This window comes from Gouania willdenowi, chromosome 22 (assembly GCF_900634775.1).
Source record: "Gouania willdenowi chromosome 22, fGouWil2.1, whole genome shotgun sequence".
In the NCBI taxonomy this organism is placed as follows: domain Eukaryota; kingdom Metazoa; phylum Chordata; class Actinopteri; order Blenniiformes; family Gobiesocidae; genus Gouania; species Gouania willdenowi.
The window spans coordinates 14,671,024-14,694,837 of NC_041065.1; the positions used below are offsets into that span (position 1 = coordinate 14,671,024).

The 23,814-nt window shown below is 38.5% G+C and overlaps 2 protein-coding genes across 4 annotated transcripts; one reads left to right on the forward strand and one right to left on the reverse strand.

Moving 5' to 3' along the window:
• The first annotated feature begins 6,818 nt into the window (after positions 1 to 6,818).
• Positions 6,819 to 13,317, forward strand: gng7 (guanine nucleotide binding protein (G protein), gamma 7). 3 transcript variants are annotated; one of them, XM_028438180.1, is made up of 5 exons: positions 6,840 to 6,934; positions 7,005 to 7,117; positions 9,392 to 9,510; positions 12,227 to 12,341; positions 12,545 to 13,317. In XM_028438180.1, the coding sequence occupies exons 4-5, from the start codon at positions 12,261 to 12,263 to the stop codon at positions 12,668 to 12,670; spliced, it is 207 nt and encodes a 68-aa protein (XP_028293981.1). In that variant the 5' UTR covers positions 6,840 to 6,934; positions 7,005 to 7,117; positions 9,392 to 9,510; positions 12,227 to 12,260; the 3' UTR covers positions 12,671 to 13,317. The 3 variants fall into 3 exon arrangements, with proteins under 3 accessions (XP_028293978.1, XP_028293981.1, XP_028293979.1); XM_028438177.1 differs by lacking the exon at positions 7,005 to 7,117 and having other exon boundaries at positions 6,819 to 6,934; XM_028438178.1 differs by having other exon boundaries at positions 6,861 to 7,117.
• A 5,589-nt stretch (positions 13,318 to 18,906) lies between these two features.
• On the reverse strand, positions 18,907 to 21,208 carry gadd45bb (growth arrest and DNA-damage-inducible, beta b). The gene is made up of 4 exons (XM_028437753.1): positions 21,063 to 21,208; positions 20,320 to 20,421; positions 19,987 to 20,209; positions 18,907 to 19,853 (listed from the first exon to the last, which is right to left on the reverse strand). Exons 1-4 carry the CDS (start codon positions 21,098 to 21,100, stop codon positions 19,749 to 19,751), a joined length of 468 nt encoding a protein of 155 aa, XP_028293554.1. The 5' UTR covers positions 21,101 to 21,208; the 3' UTR covers positions 18,907 to 19,748.
• Positions 21,209 to 23,814: the final 2,606 nt, after the last annotated feature.

Here is a 23,814-nt window from a genome sequence, read left to right on the forward strand (position 1 = left end):
TTTTGTCCTGAAAGCTAAATAACTCATTGTTATTGCCGTGTTGTACTTTGCACAAATGTGGGGTCCTGTACTCTAAAACCTACATTGTAAACATACCCTTTACCTGTTAGATACCAGGGATGCTCACTTGTACCTGTTTATCTTGGTTTGATTTCCAAAACCTAGACATGCTCCCAACCCTATTCTTGATTGTCTTGGTTTATTTGGGCTTGTTTTGATGCCAGATGACGGAAAAGACGCAGCCTTTAAAATGCAACCATCTGAAGCATCCAATCCGTCACTCAATATGATCCGTAACAAGACTCTGTGACGCTGTTCGGTTATGAAATGATGATTAGTTGGATTTCGTGAACAACAGTGCAGAAAATATCAGCCCAATGCGTCAGATTGCGTCTGCATGTTTGTACAATCTGCTGTTGGGCTGACGTTAACGGAGAAACTGCGATTGTTCACGTCCCTGCGTAGAATATGATACAACAGGGGAGGAGTGAGGCTGCAGCCTGTGAGAACGGTATATGGACGACTAGCCAGAGCGAGGGAGGGGAGCTGTGCTATTAATAGACTGACTGTAGAAATATGAAGTTCAGCTGCAGAAGCGTTGCCCTGTGTAACACAGCCAAGATTTAGAATGTAGGAAGACCAAGAGTCAGGCCTTCATCCTTCAATCAAACCGTCCCATCTCACACATTAGTCAACCACGAGCTGTTGTTGTGTGTGTGTGTGTGTGAGATCAAACACACATTTGCATTCCTTCACTCTGGCGTGCACGGTCCTGATGATGGCGTGCATGCTCGTGTGTTCTGTCGTGCCATCTTTCACAACCTGTGTGTCAGATGTTTGAAGCATTTCCTGTTGAGTATGCCTACACATTCTGCATGAGTCATCCTGCACAAGACACCATCAACACACACACAGACACATATACATTGTTCATACAGCGAAGCCATTTTCTTCCTCGGTACATTTGTACGTCGTCTGCTGTCCGTCCCCTGAACATGTCAAACTATATCTCACATCTCTGTTTGATTTCTAAAACTACTGTTCTGTTGTTTTATTGTGCGTGTTTGTTTGTTTGTGGGTCGGTTGCACTGGAACAGATGGAAAAATGACCCCTGCTCGCTTACATTTGACTGTAGATAGTTGTAAATAGTGTTTAAATGACTCTAAAGTTGAAAAAGTGTAAGAGGAGAGGGTGCAGAGGATGCTGCGGTGGGAACATCCCGTCACGTTCATTTTCTGCACGGAGTCAAAGTCAAAAGATGAAGTGAAATTCATCTGTTGAAAACTCTTTGGATGTTTAGGATTTTTCCACATTAAGATGGGATTCCTGCATTTCTCAGCAAAGAAACCGAGATAAATAAGATTTAACATGAACCAGTTAATGTCAAAAGTCTAAAACATGTTTTGGAAACTTTACAATTCAGAACAATAATTTATAAACTCATTCTAAGATTATTGCAGATTTATTTTATTTTATTGCTAAGTGCATTTACAAAACTGTTTGTCAGTCAATAACATGATCACTAAGTTATTTGGTTAAACAATGATTAGGGTTGAAATCTTTAAGGAAGCTGTAATTGTTTGGATGACGTTGATGTCAGTGACAGTTTGAAAGCCTTATGTGGGCTGCACAGAAACTCAGGTGAAGAATCTTGAGTGGATTGCTACCAGTGAGGAAACAGGGTATACTTACTGGTCATGTTGGTGTGTGATGTCGTATAGCAGAGGGAGGGTGATTCACATGTGTTCTTCCATAGCAGGAAGGTAAACCCGCAGAACGAAGCAGAGAAGTCGTCAATAAACCTTGAGCATCAGTTTTACCCAAGAGGACGACTGTGCAGTCCTCCAGTAGAGCTGCTAATGTGAGGATCTGACTCAGTGCTGGAGGAGGGAAAACACTCCCACTGGCCTCTCGGGCTCATCCTTTTACATCTCGCCTGATGGCGTTAGATCTTTATGTGCTCTTTTTTTTATTTATGGCACAGGGCGAATAAAGTCGGCTTGGAGTCGGGAGACTGTGGGTAGTGTAGTTTGGTATTATCCCTCTGCTCTGGCCCTTTATTCCTGCATGGTCCCTATTGGTGTTTCCAGCCAGCATGAGAACAAGGACACAAACTGTGAATCATCTTTGTAATTTGAACAGAGCTCCCTCCCCAACGTTTATGGATTCTGTTAAAATTTCCTTAAAGCACTTTTTGTTTTGTTTTTTTCTTTGGTTTGGAACTTTTTTTTTAATTTAACCACTTATAATGTATAGATATTTATTCTAGCAATAGTCTTCCTATTAAGATATACTGTGCTGATGCATCCTCTGAATAACTGAAGCTAACATATATATATATATATATATATCTATATCTATATATATGTATATATATATATATATATATATATATAGATGATGATGATGATAATAATCAGATCTGCAAAATGATTTTCCTAATAAAAATGTGAATTGACGAGTGTTTCTGCTCTTTGTGACTGAAAAGTTTCACAGCTTGGATAACTCACAGTGGTCTGATGATCCATGATTGATTCAGTTGGTCTGACATTTATGACCCCATTGAGAGGTTTTCCATTCATTATTTATTATTTATTTAGCCGAAGCATGACAACCTCATTAATATAAACAAAACAAAAACCTAACAACACAAAAATCACACTTTTGCATATATAAAGAGCAATTAAGATATAGTTATAGGCATCTATAGAGATTAGAGATTTGAACCACCTATACACTCCAGCTGTTGGTTACTATAGATAAAATAAATATAGAAAAGGTTTTCAACAACTTTTTCCAATAAATTACAATTTTTTTTTCTATATTTTTGAACTAAGGAAATAATTTCACAGCACGTTGAAATAAAAATAAAAAAAGTCCAAGAAGCATGATACAAAGATGTAATAAGTTTTACAAAGAATAATTTATAAAAGCTTTTATTTTATTTTTTAAACTCGTCATTCGGAGGTGAATGGGAAACAATGATTGGAAATCAATATGACTATTGATGCCTATAGGCTCACATAAACACATATGCATAAAGGCTGGGAAATAAAGTTTTAGAATAATTGATTTCTCAAACCCACAACTTTGCAAATAAAAGCATTGTTTTTTCCTACTGCAACATTTTTGGTGTTTTTTCCTTTTAAAAAATATTGTATACAGTATCTTTATTGCAGGCCATTTATTATCTATCATATCGTGAGCTAAGTGTATCGTTATACCCTATTGGTTACCATTTGTTAATTCTTTTGATAATATAATAATAAAAATGTATTTCAGAAAGACAGTGTTTGCTGCTTTTACTAAACTTACTTTAAACAGTCTGTAAAAGCTATACATAAAGGATGGGAAATAAAGTTTAAGAATAAATGACATAGGTTTCTCAGAAGTTATGTCAAATCCAGAGCTTCGCCTAAACCCTCATGATCAAACATGGAGAACTGCAAAATTCACAAGACTTTTCTGCAAGTATCTTTTTTTCTACCTTTTACAGACTGTTTAAAGTACGATTAGTAAACGCGGCCGACGCTGTCTTTCTGAAATAAATGTATTACTATTAGATTATCAAAAGATTTAGTAGTCAATCACTGATCCAAACAAGCACAAATAAAATATTTGTGCATTTTCTTTTTGCTTACAACTTCAGCATTTAATTTCCTTCTCGTGTCCATTTTCTCTCTGGATATTCACACTTTATCAGAACAGACCATCAGAGCATGTAGCAGCTGCTACTCAGACATTATAACTGGATTCACACACTGTAAAGAAATCACACCAATCTGCAGGTTTCACCCCCTCCTCCCTCCTCCTCCCCCTCACTCTCTTAACCCTTCAACACCAGGGATGCTCTGCTGTGCTCAGCGCAGTTGCCATGGAGACAGTATGACGTTGATAGGGGTTGTCGCATCAGTGTGGTGTGACCCTGTTGGGGACAGACATGCACTACGACAGGCCGAGGTCTCCCAGCCTGCTGCAGGGGCCCCCCCCCCCACCCCCACCCCCACCATATGAGATAACCACCTTGATCCTAAACCAACATGCCGAGCACGTTTGTGTGCTTCATCCTGTCCACACACAGGCCTTCAGATCACACGTCAGGCCTCTGAGCACATGTAACAGAAAGAGGTGTGGGTGGATGGGCCTCCGTCAGCAGCCTGTGACTCATGGGCTTCCACCTCTTCTGGGAAAATGAGGCACAATGTGTTACAGGCAGAGAAGAGACTTAGACGAAATGTAAAGCAATCAGCATCATTTCACACATATAGAAACGAGGCCAATGCAACGCTCTGTGTTATAAATACAAAACCCGCCCTCATCAATATAACCCAATCTCAGCATCTCTAAAAATGCACGTTGAAACTGTAAGGTCTTTTCCACCTTCTTCCCGATTCCTTTGTTGAACAGCTCGACGACAGATGACAAGATTTGGTCTTTTTCTATGCGTTTTATTCTAGGTTGTAGTGACAAGTAACGTTTTTAGCAGGCTAAGCAGACACACAGGTGGCTAGCAGAAGGAAGTGTGTGTCTGTCTCTATATTAAAAAGTGAAAAGGAAAAACCAGATAAATTCTGGGCAGGGGCATCCTCTGTACAGAGCACAGGCTGTACAAACGTGATTTTAGCCATATAATCACCAAGATCCAGTCCAGCGTCATGACCTTGAGGTCACGTGAAAACAGTGCACAGTTGTGTTAGTATTCAAACCAGGCATGTATAGTGTCAAAGCCTACAAAAGACAAACATTGGAAAATAAAGAAATATTTTTCAATTCCCCCTTTTGACAAAATTTAATAATGTCAATTGAAAGCACAAGACCTTACATTAACTCAAAACCTTAAAGAACTTGACTTTTTTTTATGTCTACAAGCCTCCCCCCCCATTAATTTCCATTGAACCTGATGTACTTCTAGTACATAAAACATGGTAATATTTTTGCACTGTGGAAGAGGAACTGGTACTTGGGGATGCATCTGTGATCCACAGCTTATATTGGATACGTTCACAGCAAGAAAAACATCAAATGTGGGCCAAAAAGGTGATTAACATACCACTGTGATAGCTCTGCCTGTACTGTTGAAATGGCTCTACATGTAGCTTTTATAAATACTGGGCAATAAAAAGCCAGAAAACATATAACTCGTCTGTGTACCATGTCTCAAACCCATATCTGATCAGCAGTCTGACTAGAGTTTTGCTGTTTAAAGCCAGCAAATTGTTGGTTTCATTTTTAGCAGCTTTCAGTGACTTCTGCTTTGATTTGAAGGAACAATTGGCCACTTTTGATCTGCGGCTGCAAATTAAAGTGCAACAAGTTCATAATTTTGCTTGGCGGTAAATGTCAACCCTTGTTCTTTGCCATATTCATCCAACTGCTGTACTCTCCAGTGCTTAAAATCGTCAATGTTTCGAATGTCGCGCAGCATCCCACAACGCAGCGCACTGCTAAGACGTTGTAAAGGTCTATTTAAATAGCAAAAGGGAAAAAACATTTTTTTAAAAAAGGCTCCTCACAGATTGCATTTGCAACTTTTCCCACTCATTGTAGCTGCTATTTTGAGCTCCTTAGCCCGTTTGGAGCTTAATTTGTGGTAACCAATAGGGTGAAACGATACACTGAGTTCACGATACGATAGACGATAATGAGCTCACGATTAAGATACAATGCAATATTTTTTGGAAAGGAAAAAAAACATTAAAAAAACATGCTTTTATTTGACTTTATCTCTGTAAATATACATACTTACATATGACTTTTTAATACCGCAATAGCATGTGACACGATGCATCGCCTCGCCTTTATGACACACTGATGGATGATGCCAAGTTGGACAGATTCCCTCCATGTAATAATAAAATAACTTATTATATGAGTCCAAGGACATGGCAGTTTATTAAAAGATTTACTGTTTTCCATTTTTGCCACATAATGGCAACTCATTTGTTCTTATTGTCGTCGAGATGTTTTCTAAAAACCCGCCAAACGTCGTGTACAGCCCTGCCCAAATGTTATTAACGCTAACCAAATCCTATTTTCCCAGCCTAACGTATTCAAAAACAGCCATGTTGGACGGAGACCCGTCCAACATGGCAACCCTGTCACAAAGAGCATTAGAGAAGCCTCTGCTGATGGATCAGTGGCGCCATCTTTTGGTAGCTCAAGGTATTGGATTTTTTTTAATCATTAAAAATGATTACAATAAAGTTTTCACAAAATTAATAACATTATGAATTACAGAATCTTGATTGTGGCTTTGCATTACTTGACGAGGTGGATAAATTTAAAATATTATAAATTGTATAATTCTTATTCTTATTGTTATTATATTTAGAAAAATCTTAATTTACAGCCATCCAAGAAGTGTTACGCTGAAAGAAAAACACATTTTCAGCATTCCAAAATACATTTTCTAGTAATTCAGTGGTCATAATTATGGGTCATCAGAAGTTTAATAGAATCTCAATTTGGCTTCAATATAATAATATTTATGTATAGGCTATAACAGCGCTTTTATACACTATAAGATGACCACTGATACAGGAAAAACAACAGCTGTAGGTAAAAACTAACAACAAGAAAATATTTTATCCAAGTAAAAGCATTTTACATACGTAAAAAGTAAGATTTTTAGAAGGAGAATGGGTCGACAATGTCTTTATGAGAGACATTTTCAGGTATAAAATCAAGCAGATTCATGTGAATGTTTTAGTGTAACTGGTGTACTGTGGTCTGTGGATTAGCCTATTGATGGATGGATGGATGGATGGATGGATGGATGGATGGATGGATGGACGGATGGATGGATGGATGGGGAGGGGTGGAGGCGGACGGAGGGAGGCGTTAGTCTCGGTGAAGACGGGGAGCGAAGGCGCAGAGGAGGCTGAGGAACCGGTGGACCTGTCCCTTTAAATCACCAACAGCGAGCATTCAGAGGTGAGTTTGGACAGATTTGGCGTTTTTCTTTTCTTCTTTTTTTTTCTTTTTCTCCCGTGTGTGATTATAGAAACGAGCCCGACTCTCCTTCACCGAGGGCGGCTGCAGCGGAGAGGGATTCATCGGTGTCACGAATCCGGATTCGCTCAGCCGGAGGAGAGGGTGTGGAGGACCGGGGACAGGGTCAGTATAGATTTCCTCAGGCTCGGCTGGGCTCAGGACGTAAAGAAGCCACTGTATGTGGATGATCTATGATGAAGTAGACCTGCTCACTTGCATAAAATGGGCTCGTGCGCTCTGGTCCTGTGCCCATGACGCTGTGGCTGGGTTTCCAGTAGTGCTGGATCCATGTCACCACCCTGCTCCCAGGGCCTGTGCGACCAGAGGCGGTCTGTCCTGGTCCCCCCACTCGGGGGAAAATATCCCCGTCTTTGGTTTGTGCACGATGTCCGCCTGTGCGCGTTTAGAGGATGGCCATCGGAGAGAGAGAGGACACGCTGTTCTCGCCATGAAAATGCCCGCATTGGGTGTTAAAACTGGGGAGCAGGAGCAGGAGCTGGGCCTGTTTGTAGCAGAGGACGAGGCTTCGTGCTGCAGGCCGATCAGGACCAGGATTAGGACCAGGATTAGGACCAGGATTAGGATCAGGATCAATAGAGCTGATGCGTTTTTACGCGTCTCCAAAGCCTTGTTGGGTTCATGGAGCCTGTGTCTGCCAGGGGCCTGTGCAGCTGTGCTCAGGGTTTATTTATTTTTTTTAGGTACTGACTGATATAAACGTCCATCCCACTGTGAGCTACATGTGAAGTGCTGGGTTTGGTTTGAGGACACGTTTGCCTGGTGAGACATGGAATCAAAGCTTCAGCTTTCACACAAGTGGAAAAACAGAGATTTCCTTTCGACGCGCCTGAGCAGAAAAGTTTGAAATCAACAGGCTGAAATATTCAATAGCATGATTCATGTCTCCATAAGGCGAATTAGAGCAAATCAACTGTTGGAAGATAATGGTTCACAAAAGCCAGTGTCTCCCTTTTTTTCCCCCCAAGTTTGGATGACAACTGTCTTCAACAACAAACTACTTATGCAGGGGATGTGATGTTGACATTGTTGGGTGGTTTGGGGGCCGATGATGATAAAAAGACATTTTCAGATTATCATATGTATTCAGATACACGTCATTAATGGATACATTTACACACGTTTTCAGATTCAAAGCTTCTTTTTCAGTTTGCTATTGGTTTAGATTGGGGGTGAGATTAAAAAAATAATAATAATAATACACATAAGCAAAATGTTCATCTGTTACAAATTAGTAAAATACATTTGAACTTAGGTCCTCTTGACATATTATGTATCCTAATTTGCATAAAGCATATGCTTTGGTTTTATCATGACAACGGTAATGCATGAACACAGAGATCAACATTAATAGGTGCCTTTGTTTGAATCAGTGCAGTGAATGAAGAGGGTGATATGATGAAATGCAAACAATTTTAAGATGAACATTTTATTATCGACTGATATTAGGCATAAAACAAGATATTGGTTGGCATCGGTGTTGGTTTTTCCACCAATTTTGAAAAGCCAATATGCACTGTGAAAAAAAAAAAAGAATGTGGCACTTTTTCCATTCCTAAAGTTGATTAAATATGTGTATTTTGCACAGATGATGTTTACATCCAGTGATGCATCACACTAAAAGTAGCCTTAACCTGCTATTTCAATGGAGAGACGTATAATGTGACCTAAAATTAGGTTTGTGGGGGTGGGGGGGAGGTCTGTTTATACATCGGTATTTGTTGATATTGGGAAATTGGTGTTTGACGACATCGGATATCGATAATATCGAAAAATCCCTACTAGATATCACAAAAGATCGCTTTAATCTCAGTCAATACCTTCATTCATCAATTCTCTTTCTCTCAATCTCTCTCTCTCTCACACACACCCTAATTACGCACACAAATCTCCGTGCTACTCCACAGTAGGTGTAATCAAAGCAGTACTCTCCTCCTGAGAGACAGAGGGTGACAGACGGAGCCACAGAGTGAGAGACACAGTGATGACACACTCATGAGGTGTGTTTGGATTAGAGGTACCAGTGAAGCCTCTGCATGTAGATGTGTTTGGGTTCACATTTAGGTTTTTACACTGTCCCAAAAAGCACAAATTGTCCTTTATCAACGCGGGGCCATAATAACAATAACGCTGGCAACGTCATTCATTGAAATTGATTGATGTCATCTTCCTCCATCATTTAATGTAAGATAATAGTTTGTTTTATAACACATATCCTTGTTTGTCATGTATTTATTTTTATTTTATTTTTTCTTGCTTCCTTTGCTTGCCATTATAACCCCTATATACAAAGTAAACCAGCCCTACAGATGGTTATATAAACTGTGATATGTCACTCTGAACTGATAACCTAACCACGCCTGTTCTTTTCTCTTACAGAGACAAGTCAATGTGAGCCTAGCTGCTGGCTTCCTGTCACTGTGACTTTCCCTACATTACCATCTATTCATCTATACCAGAGTTTAAAGATAGAGCCCTGTCTGCACACCCTCACCCAGGTATGTTTAATTGATCAAACATACTTCATTTTTGGTGACACTTAACTTGAAGTTTTATACATAAAGGCTGACATTACGCTGTCTTTAGTAATACATGACACCTGTCGTCCGTTATCTTAACACTAACCCTTTGTTACCCTAACCCAGGGGTCTGCAACCTTTACTCTCAAAGGAGCCATTTTGCTTAATCTCACCTGGATTAAAATCCTTCAGGAGCCGAAAAAATACCTGCACAATGAAAACAATACAGTGTATAAAATTCTATACAGTTAAAAATATTTTTGAATAGTTTTACGAGTTATTGGAATTGATGGGCTATAAAAAATAAACTTGAATTTGACAACACATGATCATGTCGATCAACATATGCTAATACATATCAAGCATGCATATTTACCTGGCATGTTGGCAGTTTCATAAATCTTTCCCCACACAAATAAAATCTCAATTTTCTTCCAGAATTGTTTGTTAGTTAAGTTTTAAATCCCTGGTAATATAACTGAAGGTTAGCCAAAGGTGCAAGGAAAGTCGATGGTGATGGAGGGAGGTGGCAGAGTTATTGCACAAATTGTTTTGTCATAATTTTATTTGAAGTTAATGTCATTAATCATCAATACCCTCTGTAAGAAATAACAATTCATTAGTTTAATTTATATGTTTTTTAAAGCTATAGGGAGCCATTGCAAAAGACTCCAAGAGCCACATGAGGCTCCAGAGCCGCAGGTTGCAGACGCCTGCCCTAACCCAACCCTACCTAACCCCCTTAGATCCCTCAACCTAACCCAAAAAAGGCCAACATAGCTGTAAAGTTGTCATAATTTAGCGAACAACACTTAATGACAGCCTTCATGACACCGACCTTATTTATGCTATAATGACAGTGCAATGTTTTCCCTATGTATACAACTTCAAGTAAAGTGTTACATGTTTTTTTCTTAGGGCATGGATGGAGTGTGGCCTTAATCTAACTGTTTTTATGAGGCGTTTTCAGATTTCCTTAAACACTAACTCAATTCAGGTGTTTGAGATTCAAAGCATTTATTGTCATGTCAATATTTTATACATTGTTTAATTGTTCTATCTTTGCTTTTCTGATATCCCCATATTCTTAGATTACTGTAAAATTGAACCAATGTCACACTGGCACATAGTCACCTCACGGGGGCGTTGTAGCTCTACCACTGAGATCCTACTCTATCTAGGAAAATTATTCTATTCATCACACCTACACATACACAAACCTACAGTAAAGAAAAAAAAAAAAAAAAAGAAAGAAAAAAAAAAAATCTCTGCATGTTTTTTTTTTTTTGTAACTATAATAAGAATACCACTCAAAACACCACTCAAAAACAGTGGATCAAATAAGGCCTTCATAAACTAGCTTTTCAGCTGTTCTATACAATGCATGTAGCTGCATATTAAACGTGTTGGAATGCAGATATATTCATCATCCTATATATTACATCAAAGCAGGCAAATAAAATACCTGAAAATTTCAGTTCCACAAAATGAATGTATTAATGCATGTCAGTAAAGTTTGTTTTCTTTTCAATTCACAAGTTTTTAAGAATAAAAATTGTTTTAGGATATTATATTATATTATATTATATTATATTATATAATATTATATTATATTATATTATATTATATTATATTATATTATATTATATAATATTATATTATATTATATTATATTATATTATATTATACACTTCATAGTACAGCTACCCCTATAATATGTGGTGACCTAACCAGGGCGGGGCTCGCTCTCTGCTCTGATTGAATACTGGTATAGAATGGAACATATGGATGGACGGATAAGGTAAAGGGACATAATTAACATTGATGTTCATTTAATGCATTAGTTTACCAGTAATAGTATTTTACTGGTGGTTTCCTTTCACAGTGCATGAACTTGTGTGTCACATTTATTCAAATTAAATTGTGAATTAACAAACTACACAAGACAGTTGTAAATTAGTGATGGATAATATTTTCAGTCCACCGATCTTATTGGTCGATATCAGCCATAAAATGTAATATAGGTCTACATTCTTCTTGGTTGTTCTATTTCAAACGCAATATGCTGCAAATATGAATATGGCTAGAGGTGTCCCAATCCAATATTGATATCGGTCCGATATCAGCCAGAAAATGATTGTTGGACTTTATCGGACTGCATCTAAAATCTCTGATATAAGTGCTCCGATAAAGTTTTCCGCTCCAGCACGTCTATCCATTGGTGACTGTGGTTCACACTCCAACAAAGTAACCTACTGTTGCTAACTATTGCTCTGTTTGAGTAACATCATGATTAAGCCTTTTCTAACATTCCACACTACAAAATAAGTAATAAAAGTATATGATTTTGTGCTGATATCGTATCGGATCAATATCGGTATCGGCCGATACGCAAAGCTGCAATATGGGTATTAAAAAAAAAGTTGTATTGGGACATCCTTAATTATGGCACTAAGTATTCTCATTTTGTTAGTTAGTTTATTTGTGGAATACAAAAAAGTTGCCTTAACCTGCTGTTTCCATGGAGATATATTTTTTCGGTGGGAGGAGGTTGCTTTTTATATATTGGTATCAGATAATATTGGAAATCGAAAAATGTAGCGTCTGACAATATCGGCACATCAAAAATCAGCAAAAAAAAAAAACATTGCACATCCCTATATTACATTTTTTTTTTCTTCTGATTTTCTCTCAGTTTCTCCAGTGTTGGTAAATTCTGATGGATCAGTATGTCTACCACTAATAATATCGCCCAGGCCAGAAAACTGGTGGAACAGCTAAGGATTGAGGCAGGGATTGAGCGCATAAAGGTAAGCCAATGATGCTCCTTTATATTAAGTTAGATATTTCTCTACATTAAACGACACAGCTTTAATGGACCCTTTATTCATTGCTTTCCTTTCCTCTTTTACCTCCCACGCATCTTGATTTTCTACCATCATCTACCATCATTTATTACAATTTACTAATATCATGTCTGCCTTGTCTCTGCTCTCCATGATTGTCCAATCAGGTGTCCAAAGCGGCGGCCGACCTGATGAGTTACTGTGAGCAGCACGCCCGCAGCGACCCTCTGCTGGTCGGGGTCCCCACCTCTGAAAATCCATTCAAAGACAAGAAACCTTGCATTATTCTATAGCTGCACTCCAGCTTTCCTGCCCCTGTACATTCGTACAAACGCTTTCACTGATGCACACACACACACACACACACACACACACTCTGACATACACAAACAACCACTATCATCAATCTGCAGACTTCTCCAAACACACACACACACACACACACACACACACACACACAAATATGTTCAAGCAGCCCTTTCTGATAATGCTGGGCTGCATCTTGGACACACACATAGACACACACACACACATGCACACCATATAAAATCCATGTCCAATCAAACAGCCACTCTGGAAAAGCGCCATAGCCAAGAGCAGCAGCCTGGGCAGTGGGTGGGTGGGGGTGTTAACGTGTTCTCACAGCTGAGTATGATCCAAGGTGCTTTGGTTATATTCATGTATGCTGGTGAATTACCTACAAGTGTCAGCTTAACTTCAAAAAGGAGTGGAGTATTTCTTTTTTTTTTAAATGAGGAATTGCTGTTGTTCTGTGTCCTCTCCTGGTGGTAAATGGGATGTGTTGGTAGGAAGTGGGAGAATGCTGGTGGGCAGCAGTATTGGGTGGTAGGCGCTAGGCCAACCGTGCCAAACACGACTTTGTGTCCTATTGTAAAAACTGAAAAATATATCTCAGAGCTTTGTTACTGAACCAGTATGTGGGAAATCCCAGTGAATTACTTTCTGATTAAGTGGCTGAGGCTTGTTGCTTCAAACAGCCTGGAGCTTGTTTTTACCTAAACGTACCTTTTCTGCCTGTGGCCTCACTATGGCTGTGGACAGCCTTTGGCCGAGACTCCAGCTGTGCCAACCTGTGCTGAACGTGACTTCTACAGTACATGCTGATCTGTTGCAGCTCCTTAACTGGCTGCTGTCGGTCGAGATGGATCAGATCTGCAGAGGAACTGCGTCACAACACACAGCTTAAGCTATTCATTGTTTACTGCATTTTTTTCCCCTTAAGAAATACTTGTTTTTGAACTTGTTTCTGTATGTTTAGTTGTTTCGTTGAACCAGATGAGTTGATTATGTGGATTTAGGAGTTCCCACTGGTGGATCAGGTTTTTTCCCCCCCTGATGACTTTAATGATCTAGCTGTAAATCAGGGGTAATACCTAATCAGATGTTAAACAAAGACTCTGCTGAAAATCAAGCCCAACCGGGCTTTGCCACGAAAGTGGGCGAGGCTGAGGACTGGTCTTACTGGAGAATCAAGGAAATAATCCCAAAGGTTTAAAATTGAAACTGGGGCTGCCTTCACTGATCAGGTTGAATCATTTAGTGTATAAATCCTGTGAAGTAGCTTCACCCAGAGGTGCCAGCCTCTCCTATAGAGCTTACATCAGTCGGAGCCCACAGTTGAATTTTGTCGCATTTTCTCCTCCATGAAAAACCAAACTTTGATTGTAGAAACGACGAAGACGAAAAAGAAACAAATGAAGATGTGAGAGCTAAACTAAGTGTATAAACTTTCGTTCAGACGTGCAAAAGTGATAAGTTGAAGAGTAGCTGTCTCGGGTTTAGTTTTTCAGTTTTCCTTTTTCTATGGAGTCCTTGGACCCTGGTCAGTTGAGTATTACCCTGTACAGTGTTTGTAAAATACAAAAGCTGAACACAGAGTCCCTCTCTGTGGATGTTAGTTATTTTTAAACTACTACGGTACTTATTCTGTTCTTTCAGTCAGGCTCATGTTTGTCTTCTTCTGTTCTTTCAGTCTTTAATGATGACTGGTGTTGGTTTTTGACCACAGATAAAAACACAGCTAAGGAGGAATAAAGGAATGCTACAGGATAGCGTCCTGTGAGACTAGGATGAATCAACATCGGACCTCATCCCAGTGGCTCAAAACCAGTCAGTCTTTTCATACCAGAACCATACATATTTTATAATTTGACGTGTTTTTTGTTTTGTCTGTTTAACCTAAAACACACTTACATTCTCCTGAACTGAAGATACTGTAAAAAGATTACAGTGTAAAGCCTGTCAATGAGCTTTAAATGATAACTGCAGGGTGCTTCGTTAGCGACTATCATTTACTTTACCAGCGTCAGGAATTACTCACAGAAGGATAATTTAAACTCTAAGATTGTTGACAGACTATAATCCTGGTTTTGATCCCATTCCTCTCCTGATAGTCAATATGACCCATGTTGTTGCTTTCATACAGAGCTGAGCAGTGTGTGTGTGTGTGTGTCTACATACTGTATGTGAGTGTCAGCAATTGTGTTTAAAGGTGCCATTTAATTTCTAATTCAACCCATCTTCAACTTTATATTTTACATCATAGTAAGAAGTAGTTTTGCTGCTCCCGATACAAGACTCTTGTGTGTATTTGTGCCAATCAGATATCAGAACGTTCCCAAAGTGGAGACAAAGCATGCTGGAGGCTGCAGAAACCATGCGGGGTGTGTGAGTGTGCGCACATGTGTGGGCAAGAGTTGTTTGGTAGCTGAAAAGCCTGATTTGGCAAAGTAGTAGGCAGAGAAGAGAAGATGGAATATGTGTGTGTGGTGTGGTGTGGGCCTGTGAGAACTCACAGTGCCACCCTGTATTGTGCACATCACCACACAGTACTGCTACAGTTGTGGAGGGCTGTGATTCTGGGTCAGGGGGAGTTCGAACCAGGGACAGGTCATGTGGTGCTGCTAGCTAAACATCCACCAGTGACCTCTGACCCCTCGTTTCTAGAAGTCTGACTCGTGTGTACGCGAAACCGGAGTAGAACTAAACAGCTCAAGTTGTTCAGCTGCAGTGTTGGACAATAACCTACAAAACCGTCACAAGGCCAAAACATTCACTTAGTTTACTGTGAATTTATTAAACCATTTTATGCATGTTCTGTCAGTTCATAAGGAAAGATCATGAGCTAGTTAGCCTAGCTTAGCGGACTGAATTACTATGTAACTGACTTTAGGTACAAAGGTTTTGGTCATTTATTGGCTTTTTGGCCCTTATCAAAATATATGCATTGGCTGTTGGTTTGGTTTTATCAAACAGTTCTAAATCAACCCGCAGAAACAAATGGTTTAATAATCTATCAAATGTGAATAGATAGGCTTATATAAGATAGTTGTATTAATTTATTCTTGTGGGGGTGGATAGAATCCCATGGCAGAAAGGTGGTGCATTCAAGTCCCCCTGGCTCCGGTCCTTTTGTGGCAGATATCACCATTGCAGGTGTAAGAGTGTTATTCAGGTAGACCAGTGGTTACCAATCGTTTTTGTCCCGTGTATGTTCCCCTGTTGCATTCTTGTCAAATCAAACCATGTGTACCTCCTCTTTATATTATAGCAGGTACCCCCTCCATAATTTCATATGCTCTTATTTGTGTATCAGCGGGCTCTAAAACTCCCTCCTGTGTCTCAAACATTGGTTCCCTATTGGCTTAATGCACAAACTTAAACTAATGAGTGTATTTAAAAAACAAAAACACCATTGCAACTTTAATGTGATTACTTCAACAGTATGTAAACACTGTCTCCTTTGTATAATATAGCTAACTAACATAGATGACTAAAATATTGTCTCCTATTTTCAGAAACGTGATTTCATTTCCACTACGGCATTAAATTAATCCTGTTTCAATAAGACAGAATTGTATTGAGCAATAATGTCAGTTTGCGGTAAAGTTGTCCAATAAATTGCCTAAAAGGGAACAAAAAACGTTTTACCATTATTTTGAAATGAATTGATAAATGCAATGTGCTCCTGTACCCTGAGGGGTACGTGTACCCCGCTTTGGTAGATTTTTTTCTGTTTTCTCCCCCTGTCCCAAAACATGTGCTGATTAGATACACTTATGGAAGGTAGAAGATGGATATTTGCCCTTTAAAACTATTTCACTTAAAAGCGGATTCATCATATATGATTATAAATTGCATATTCCGTGCAGAATTTTTGAAATCCAACATCCTGCACACGTAAACTATGTTGCCCTTCCTTTTTTTTCCCAGTTGAGTTACCGTCATAGCTTCCAGTTTGTCTGGCTGACTGGCTGTTAGTTTGCCTTATAGATGGGCAAACATCGCATTAATGCTGGTATGAGGTTGTCAGATCATTTCAATGGAAAGTATTAAATTTAATACCAAGGCTCAAAATGGAGAGCCTCTGTTCACATCCATAAAAGTCATTTCTGATCCTGTGAGGAGAGTAGAGCATCTCCTCACTGGTGGAGAGTCAAACCAAACCAAACTGGTTTGGCAAGAGCCATTCTTAAAGCTCATCTTTTGTGTTCTGATCTCCCATGTATGCATACAGTATATGTATCTTTTTGCCTTGATTATGAAGAAAATATATATATTTTTTGTAACTGTTCTCTGGTGTGCCATAACTCATGTTTTCTTGCACACTGTTAATATTTTGTGGATATTGCTGTTAAAAAAAAAAGATATTGAGAAGTAGATAAGATTAATAAAAAGAACATATAATGCTACGTGTTTTTGTCTTACCATTTTTTGTTAATGACCAGATGTATTCAAACATCTGCTTAAAGTTACAGTATGTTGGTGCTCTTCATCTGAAAAAAAAAAAAAGCAAACTTCACTATTTCTGTGTTCAGTATCTTGCAATAAATAGAAAGTGTTATGACATATTTGAAATGTCTTCCAAAAATTAATTGTATTGAAATTCCTAAAGATCATATAGAATAGGAATGTCATATTTTAAATGGGCTGTGAACCTATTAGGTTGATGATTTCTTTTCTTTTTTTTTTTTTTTTTCTGGTGCAAATGACGCAAAAATGTGTCAATGGCCTGTCAATTGTTCTTTTAATTCCAAAATCATTCTTAGGGTTGCTCAGAAAAAGAAAAAAAAAAATCATATCTTTTGATTTATCTCATCTCATTTTCTTTTTGCTTTAGTTCAAATTTGGTTTAAGATGGGGTGCACAATTTTAAACACACAGGGAACTGCTAAATAGCTTAATAGTCAGAGGAATTGTGCCTTTGATTGGATCAATGCATGTTATGTTCCAAATTCACCAAGGAAAACATATCAGTTGTGGGATTAGATCTGGCCATGCAATTCAGAAAGCAGCTTTTTCACTCGATGAACAAACAGCAAAGTTTTCTTCCTCCTGTCAAAAGATCATCTCAGTATCTGGAGACTATTTGTTGCATTTGTATGATGTGTTATCAAATGATCAGACCTAAACTGCAACACTTAACCAGATAGGTTTAGCTTATATCTTGACTTTGATAAACCCAGAAATATGACACTAATTATGAAATGTGTGCTAATCTCGGTGGCGTTAACATTGCTCGTCATTCTGCAAAGTACATATGTATATATCCTCACTGGTGCAACAGGTGCTATTGCTGCAGTTGCAATTTCATGTTGTGTTTTTGGCACAAATAAAGCAATTTGGCTGTAAAGATTAAAGATGTGCATGCACACACATGTTCTACTGCCTCAAGGGCACACGGTGTCAAGTGCAAACTTTAAGACACAATGCGTAATTCTAGGAACACAACAGAAGTCCCAGGTATGGCCTCTCAGTTGGCTCATTTCACAGGAATGTAACCGTCACTCCTGCTGCTCAGGTCGACCACAGCAGTCACGAGTCTCTCCCCCCACCCACACCCTCTCTGCACACAGCCAACCAGGGTTAAGGTGGACAAAATAACAGCCAATTAGAATGCAGTCTTTGCACCAGTCACTGCCCAGTCCAGCTGATTGTAAACAAATGGGAGGTCCATGTGCCTGAATGTTCCCCTCTCCCTGCTTTGCACTGTGAGCTGTAACAGACATGTGAGAGCAGAGGGACGAGTACACACCACAACAAAGGACCGATACCTCAAGGCAGAGGAAAGGGTACAGTTGCAGAACACATGCATTTGCATTATACCACAAAGCCATGTAAATATCTGCATACTGGTTTCCCTTCCCCTGTCCCAGTCTGTTCTCGTCCTTCTTGTCTTGCATGTAAAGTTAAACCCAAGTTCACACTAGCTTGTTTTGCCAGTTTTCTTTTGAAAACAATCCAATTGTGTCTCCACCTTCCCCTCATCCCGGAATGATTTCAGTTACAATAAAGGAGACTTTCTGTCTCAGCCTTTGCCCCAGTTGTACGCATAGTTTCCATGATCTCAACAGGAAACATCAACTATAGTCACAAGACACACACACACAGGGAGCTTTCGTTTTGAATTCCAACTAACGGCTTTGCAATAAAGGAAGTCACTTTTTGCAAACAAAATAATTTATTTTCTTTACAGCACACAATGTTATTACAAAAGTAACTGATCGGATCAATAAATTAATAGAGTGACCAGTCACTATTAGAAAAATGCAGCACTCGTACTAAAAAGGCACAAAGACGTTGACTGTAGTTCCACTTAAAGCTGGCGTCATAAAATCAGTCACAGATCATTCTGTATCCTCCCAGATCCAAAATCCTCCCAAATACATGGTGTTCCTGACCCGTTGTGCAGTTTCAGTTCCAGACCTGCAGAGCCAGTAAGTTCAGCATGTCTTTGACATCGTTCCCATTACGGTTTCCATGGAGACAAGTTCCCAGTACACAGGTTCACAGGCTCATTTCAAGAATGCCTACCCAGTCTTTTCTAAAGAAAGACACAAGAATTGCTAGTGCATACCACACATTCACACACACACACACACGCACACACCCTGTCTCTCTGGGACACTCTCACATGTCAGAGCACTGGAATGCTGGGTATAGTTTCACCATTACAACATTCCTGTCCAGAAAATCATCACACAAGTTTTCCAGGTTCAAGCCCTGGGGTGTGGACGCATTTCAAAGCTACTACTGCTCATTAAATTAATCGTCACACGCCGTACGCACAATGTGTACCCACTCAGAGTAGCACAAAACAGATCCTTGGATTGCATTTGCCAACACTGCCATGCAACACCACCTGAATGTGATTTCCTAATGTCTGTATTTATTGCACAAAGCCCAGATTTGAGTCCAACACTGAAGGTGAGTCTTTGTCTCCTGCATGTCTTTAGTCAGCGTAGTGTAGCAGGCTGTTGCCACTCCAGGACATTCCTGCGGGAGCAGAAGGCGTCTTCATTTTAAGAAGCTCCATTCTGTATTTTTTGGGGGGGGGAGATCGTAGCTCAATCATCTCTCCTGAAGAACCAGCTCAGGCACCCATTGGTCACAACGTCGACTCTCCTGGCAGTAGGTCCCCACTTCTTTTAATCTGCAGTGCTCGGCCTGAGGGTTCTACAGGATCACAGGAAACATTTCAGTCACAATTGAAAGTAAACTTCTAATGCAGAAACAAAAAGTCAATGCAAGTTTAAAACAGAGCATGCATGGTCTCTGCTGGTGTGTGACAAGTTCTGAGTCAACCCACCGTGACCAGCATGCAGTGGAGATCCCTGCACTCCTCCTGGTTTCTGTTGGTGTCCACAGTTCCCAGCAGCTGCTGGAGCCTCTGGACTCCAGACACTCGCAGGATAGTGATATCAGTGTCACAGCAGAAGGACTGCAGCAGGGTGAAGTGGATCTGCAAGGCCACATCATCATCATCTTCATTATCAGCTGCTAGGACACACAGCACCACGCTGTCTGGATCTCTGCATGATTAAGAAGAGTTTGAGAGTTTAGAACCTGTTCTGGCATGTAGATAGAGATCTTCTGAGTGGTGTGCATGAGTGATACATGTATTATGAGCAGAATTACTCACGTATTAAGAAGCTTGGCTGATTCATAAATGCCCACAGTCAGGCAGTCTTGTTTTTGGGCTGCAACCAGCAACTCCTCCAGAGCCAGACCTGCAGACTCCATCCTGCAGATGAAAGAAGGAACGATTAATCTCTGCGTGGGAAAACATGCAACTCAACAAAGGGAGATCGTTTACATTTGTTTAAATAACTTGATGTTGCAGATAAATCCAACCAGATTGGACTGTTTGCATTTATGTGTTCTGACTGATGTGTACAACAAGAACTTCACTTACTATAAAATGCATAATGCACCTAAAAAAAACACAAAAAACAAAGCCAGCATTTAGTCATTTATTAAATTACTAAATTAAAAATCCACTATTTTATTTTAATCCATTATTTTTGTTTGCAAATCTAAAAAAAAAAAAAAAAAAAAAATAAAAAAAAAAAAAAAAAAAAAAAAAAAAAAAATAAAACCAAAAAATTTTTTTTTTTTTTACTGCATAAAACAAATACACACATTTCTCTCCATACCTAAAGTGTGATTCTGTCAAATTAATTTGGCATGAGAATATATAGCTGTGCATGTTTTCATCCTGCATCCATAAATAGAATAGTGCAGCATTTAACTACATGAAACACTGATTTAATTGCAGCAATGCCAACAGTTGAAGTAAGGCAAGGGTCAAAGAACGACAAGCATTCCTGTGCAGCACATGATGTCTCTACAGCACAGGACGCAACACTAAAGCAACATTCTTACCTGTTTTCAATTGAGCTGAAGTTTTCCTCTGGAATCATGTTTTCAGATTTAAAACAAAAATCCTTAATCCAGTATATTGTATTTATAATCCAATCATTCCAGTGTTCTTGGTGACGAACATCAGCAATCGCGTCTACAGCGTCTGTTGTTGCGAAGTTGTGAAGATACTGTTTTTATAGGGTTTCCAAGGAGAGGGCGGGACCGAAACCAACCGAGCAATGCGATTGGCTGAAACGGAGGGAAAGCCACGTACGTCTCATTTTGTCGTCAGTGTATGTGCGTTTATCGTCTGGAGGAAATCATCAGAGCGACTCCTTATGACGGACACCTTATGGAAATTACTCGTAGGGATACATCGAATCAATCACTAGATGCCTCTGAGGAAGACTGACAGTTGGCAGTCGAAACATGTGATGAGATCAAATTTTCTTTAAAAAAAAAAAAAAAAAAAAAAAAACGTTGTATGAATGAATGGAACCATAACGTATTGTATCAAAAGAAGAAGACACAATGAACTTGCTGGGAACAAACCTCGGTCCCTATGTATGAAAGTCATATTGAAGATTGATTTTTAAAGTTGTGAGCTTTGCACAAAGTAAAACACATGCACTGAGTGTCAACCTGTAGACATGAAAAGATCAGAAATTCAGATATAAATGTGTTTCTCTTTGTTTGCTCATTGAAATTGCATATGACTTAGGGCTGGGTGATTTTGCCTAAAAAAAAATATAAAACTTCGATTTTTTAAAGAAAAATTCGAGTTTCGATTTGATTTTCAATTACTTTTTATTTTTTTAAATGCACTTAAAATGACTGCAGACATCAGATATATTGTCAAAAGTGCAACTTTATTGCTGTGATTGTCCTCAAGAGTTAAAATGCATAAAACAATCCTAAAATAAAAAGTAAATGATTCTCTGTCATTCAACAATTTCAAGCTTTAATCCAGATTTAAATAAAAGTGCAACAGCAACTTCACAGTAGCTTCAATTTTCCGATTAAGAAATCAAATAATTACATAACATATAACATTACAATTAATAATAATAATAATAATAATAATAATAATAATAATAATAATAAACTCTTCCCTTAGCTACATTTAATTTGACTAGTGCAGGCCCTTAGGAAGTATGTCTTGCTGCTATAGAAGAGTTGGAGGTTCAGTAGCTTTTTCATGGATGGTTTACATGGGAGCTTTAATTCCTCTTTAATTCAGAATAAAAATTTAATCCTCTTTAAAATGACCTTGTAAACACTCAATTCCTATTGCAAATTTAATTCTGAATTAGATGATTTACATGGCAAACGCTGCTTTCAATTCATTAAAATTAAGAGCAATGGATTTTTCAAAACAAACTAACAAACACACAAACTATACTGCACAAAACAAACTAACATACACACAAACTATACTGCACAAAACAAGACATAAACACAATGCTCACTGGGGACATCTGCTGGTGACATTTAGAGATATAGCTTTAGTTGGAAGCTGTACAACTATTTAACAGTTGTAGTTAAGATGTGTAAATAGTTCCATGGATTTTTTTTTTTTCATTTGCTTTGTTTGCACAAGTAAATTACTATATTTGTATACATGTTTTTTGTTTTTTAACATTCAGCATTACATTTAAGATAAGATAAGACAATATAACCTTTATTTGTCCCACAAAAGGGGAAATTTGCAGTGTTTCAGCAGCAGCAGATAAATAAACGGAGTAGTAAAAAAAGAAGGGGGAGATATATACACACACATGGGCATTGGCCTGTACACAGTACAGTGAGAAAGAGGGAAGACAATTGCACAATAAAACTACAGAAAATGTAATTTTTTAACTGTATTTTTCTGGTTTGTTTATCTAAAGTCAAAGTTTAGTTTTTTTATTTTTATTTTTTGAAGATGTGTACAAGCATGACAACAGTATAATGCACGTTATAGTAAATTTTCCTTTTTTAAAAGCTGCATTTATTACACTTTGATCAACATAATTCAATAAATATCAGTTTTTTATTTTCAAAAAGTGATTACTTAAGTATCTTCTGTTATTACCTTTTTATTGTTTTTTAACTGTCTGCCCTTTTGAAATGTCCAGTTTGCAAAGCGCAAGGATAAATAAAATAACTTGATGGTAGACTACATCGACTGCCACGTTTAATCTTAAAGCACATTATAATACAAGATCGCAAACAAATACATAAAAATTCTAATTTAGTTGATAATGGAAAATTAAAAAGACATTTCTGATATGTTTCAGTGGGAAAAATAAAGTTGGAGGATGCGGGCATCGATTCTACTACCTCTCGCTTGCAGACCCAACCGGTGGAAAAAAGGTACTACAGGTTGGTTGGGCTGGCAATATTTATTAACTAATATATAACTATGTCATTTTTTAAAAAAAAATCACTCATGGCATGACAGCTAAGGACATGTTTCTTAACACTCAAATTTTGATTTTAGGTATTTCAGACATATTTAAAAGTTGAAAATTGACAATAATTCTACATATGGCCCCTTTAAGAGTTTATATAGAGCTAAGTAGATGGTGATGCTTATTAATTATAGAAAGTGTCTATTAGTATGGTTGCCGTACGGACAACCCCCGGTGCTATTGGTAAGTTTACCGAAGTACACGTACGTAGCGTTTTAGGGTTAGGGTTATGATTATATCCCAATATCGCAACAATTTTTTGGGTTAGGTTTAGGGTAAGGGTTAGTCTTTGTCACGTGACCTAAACTTACCAATGACTG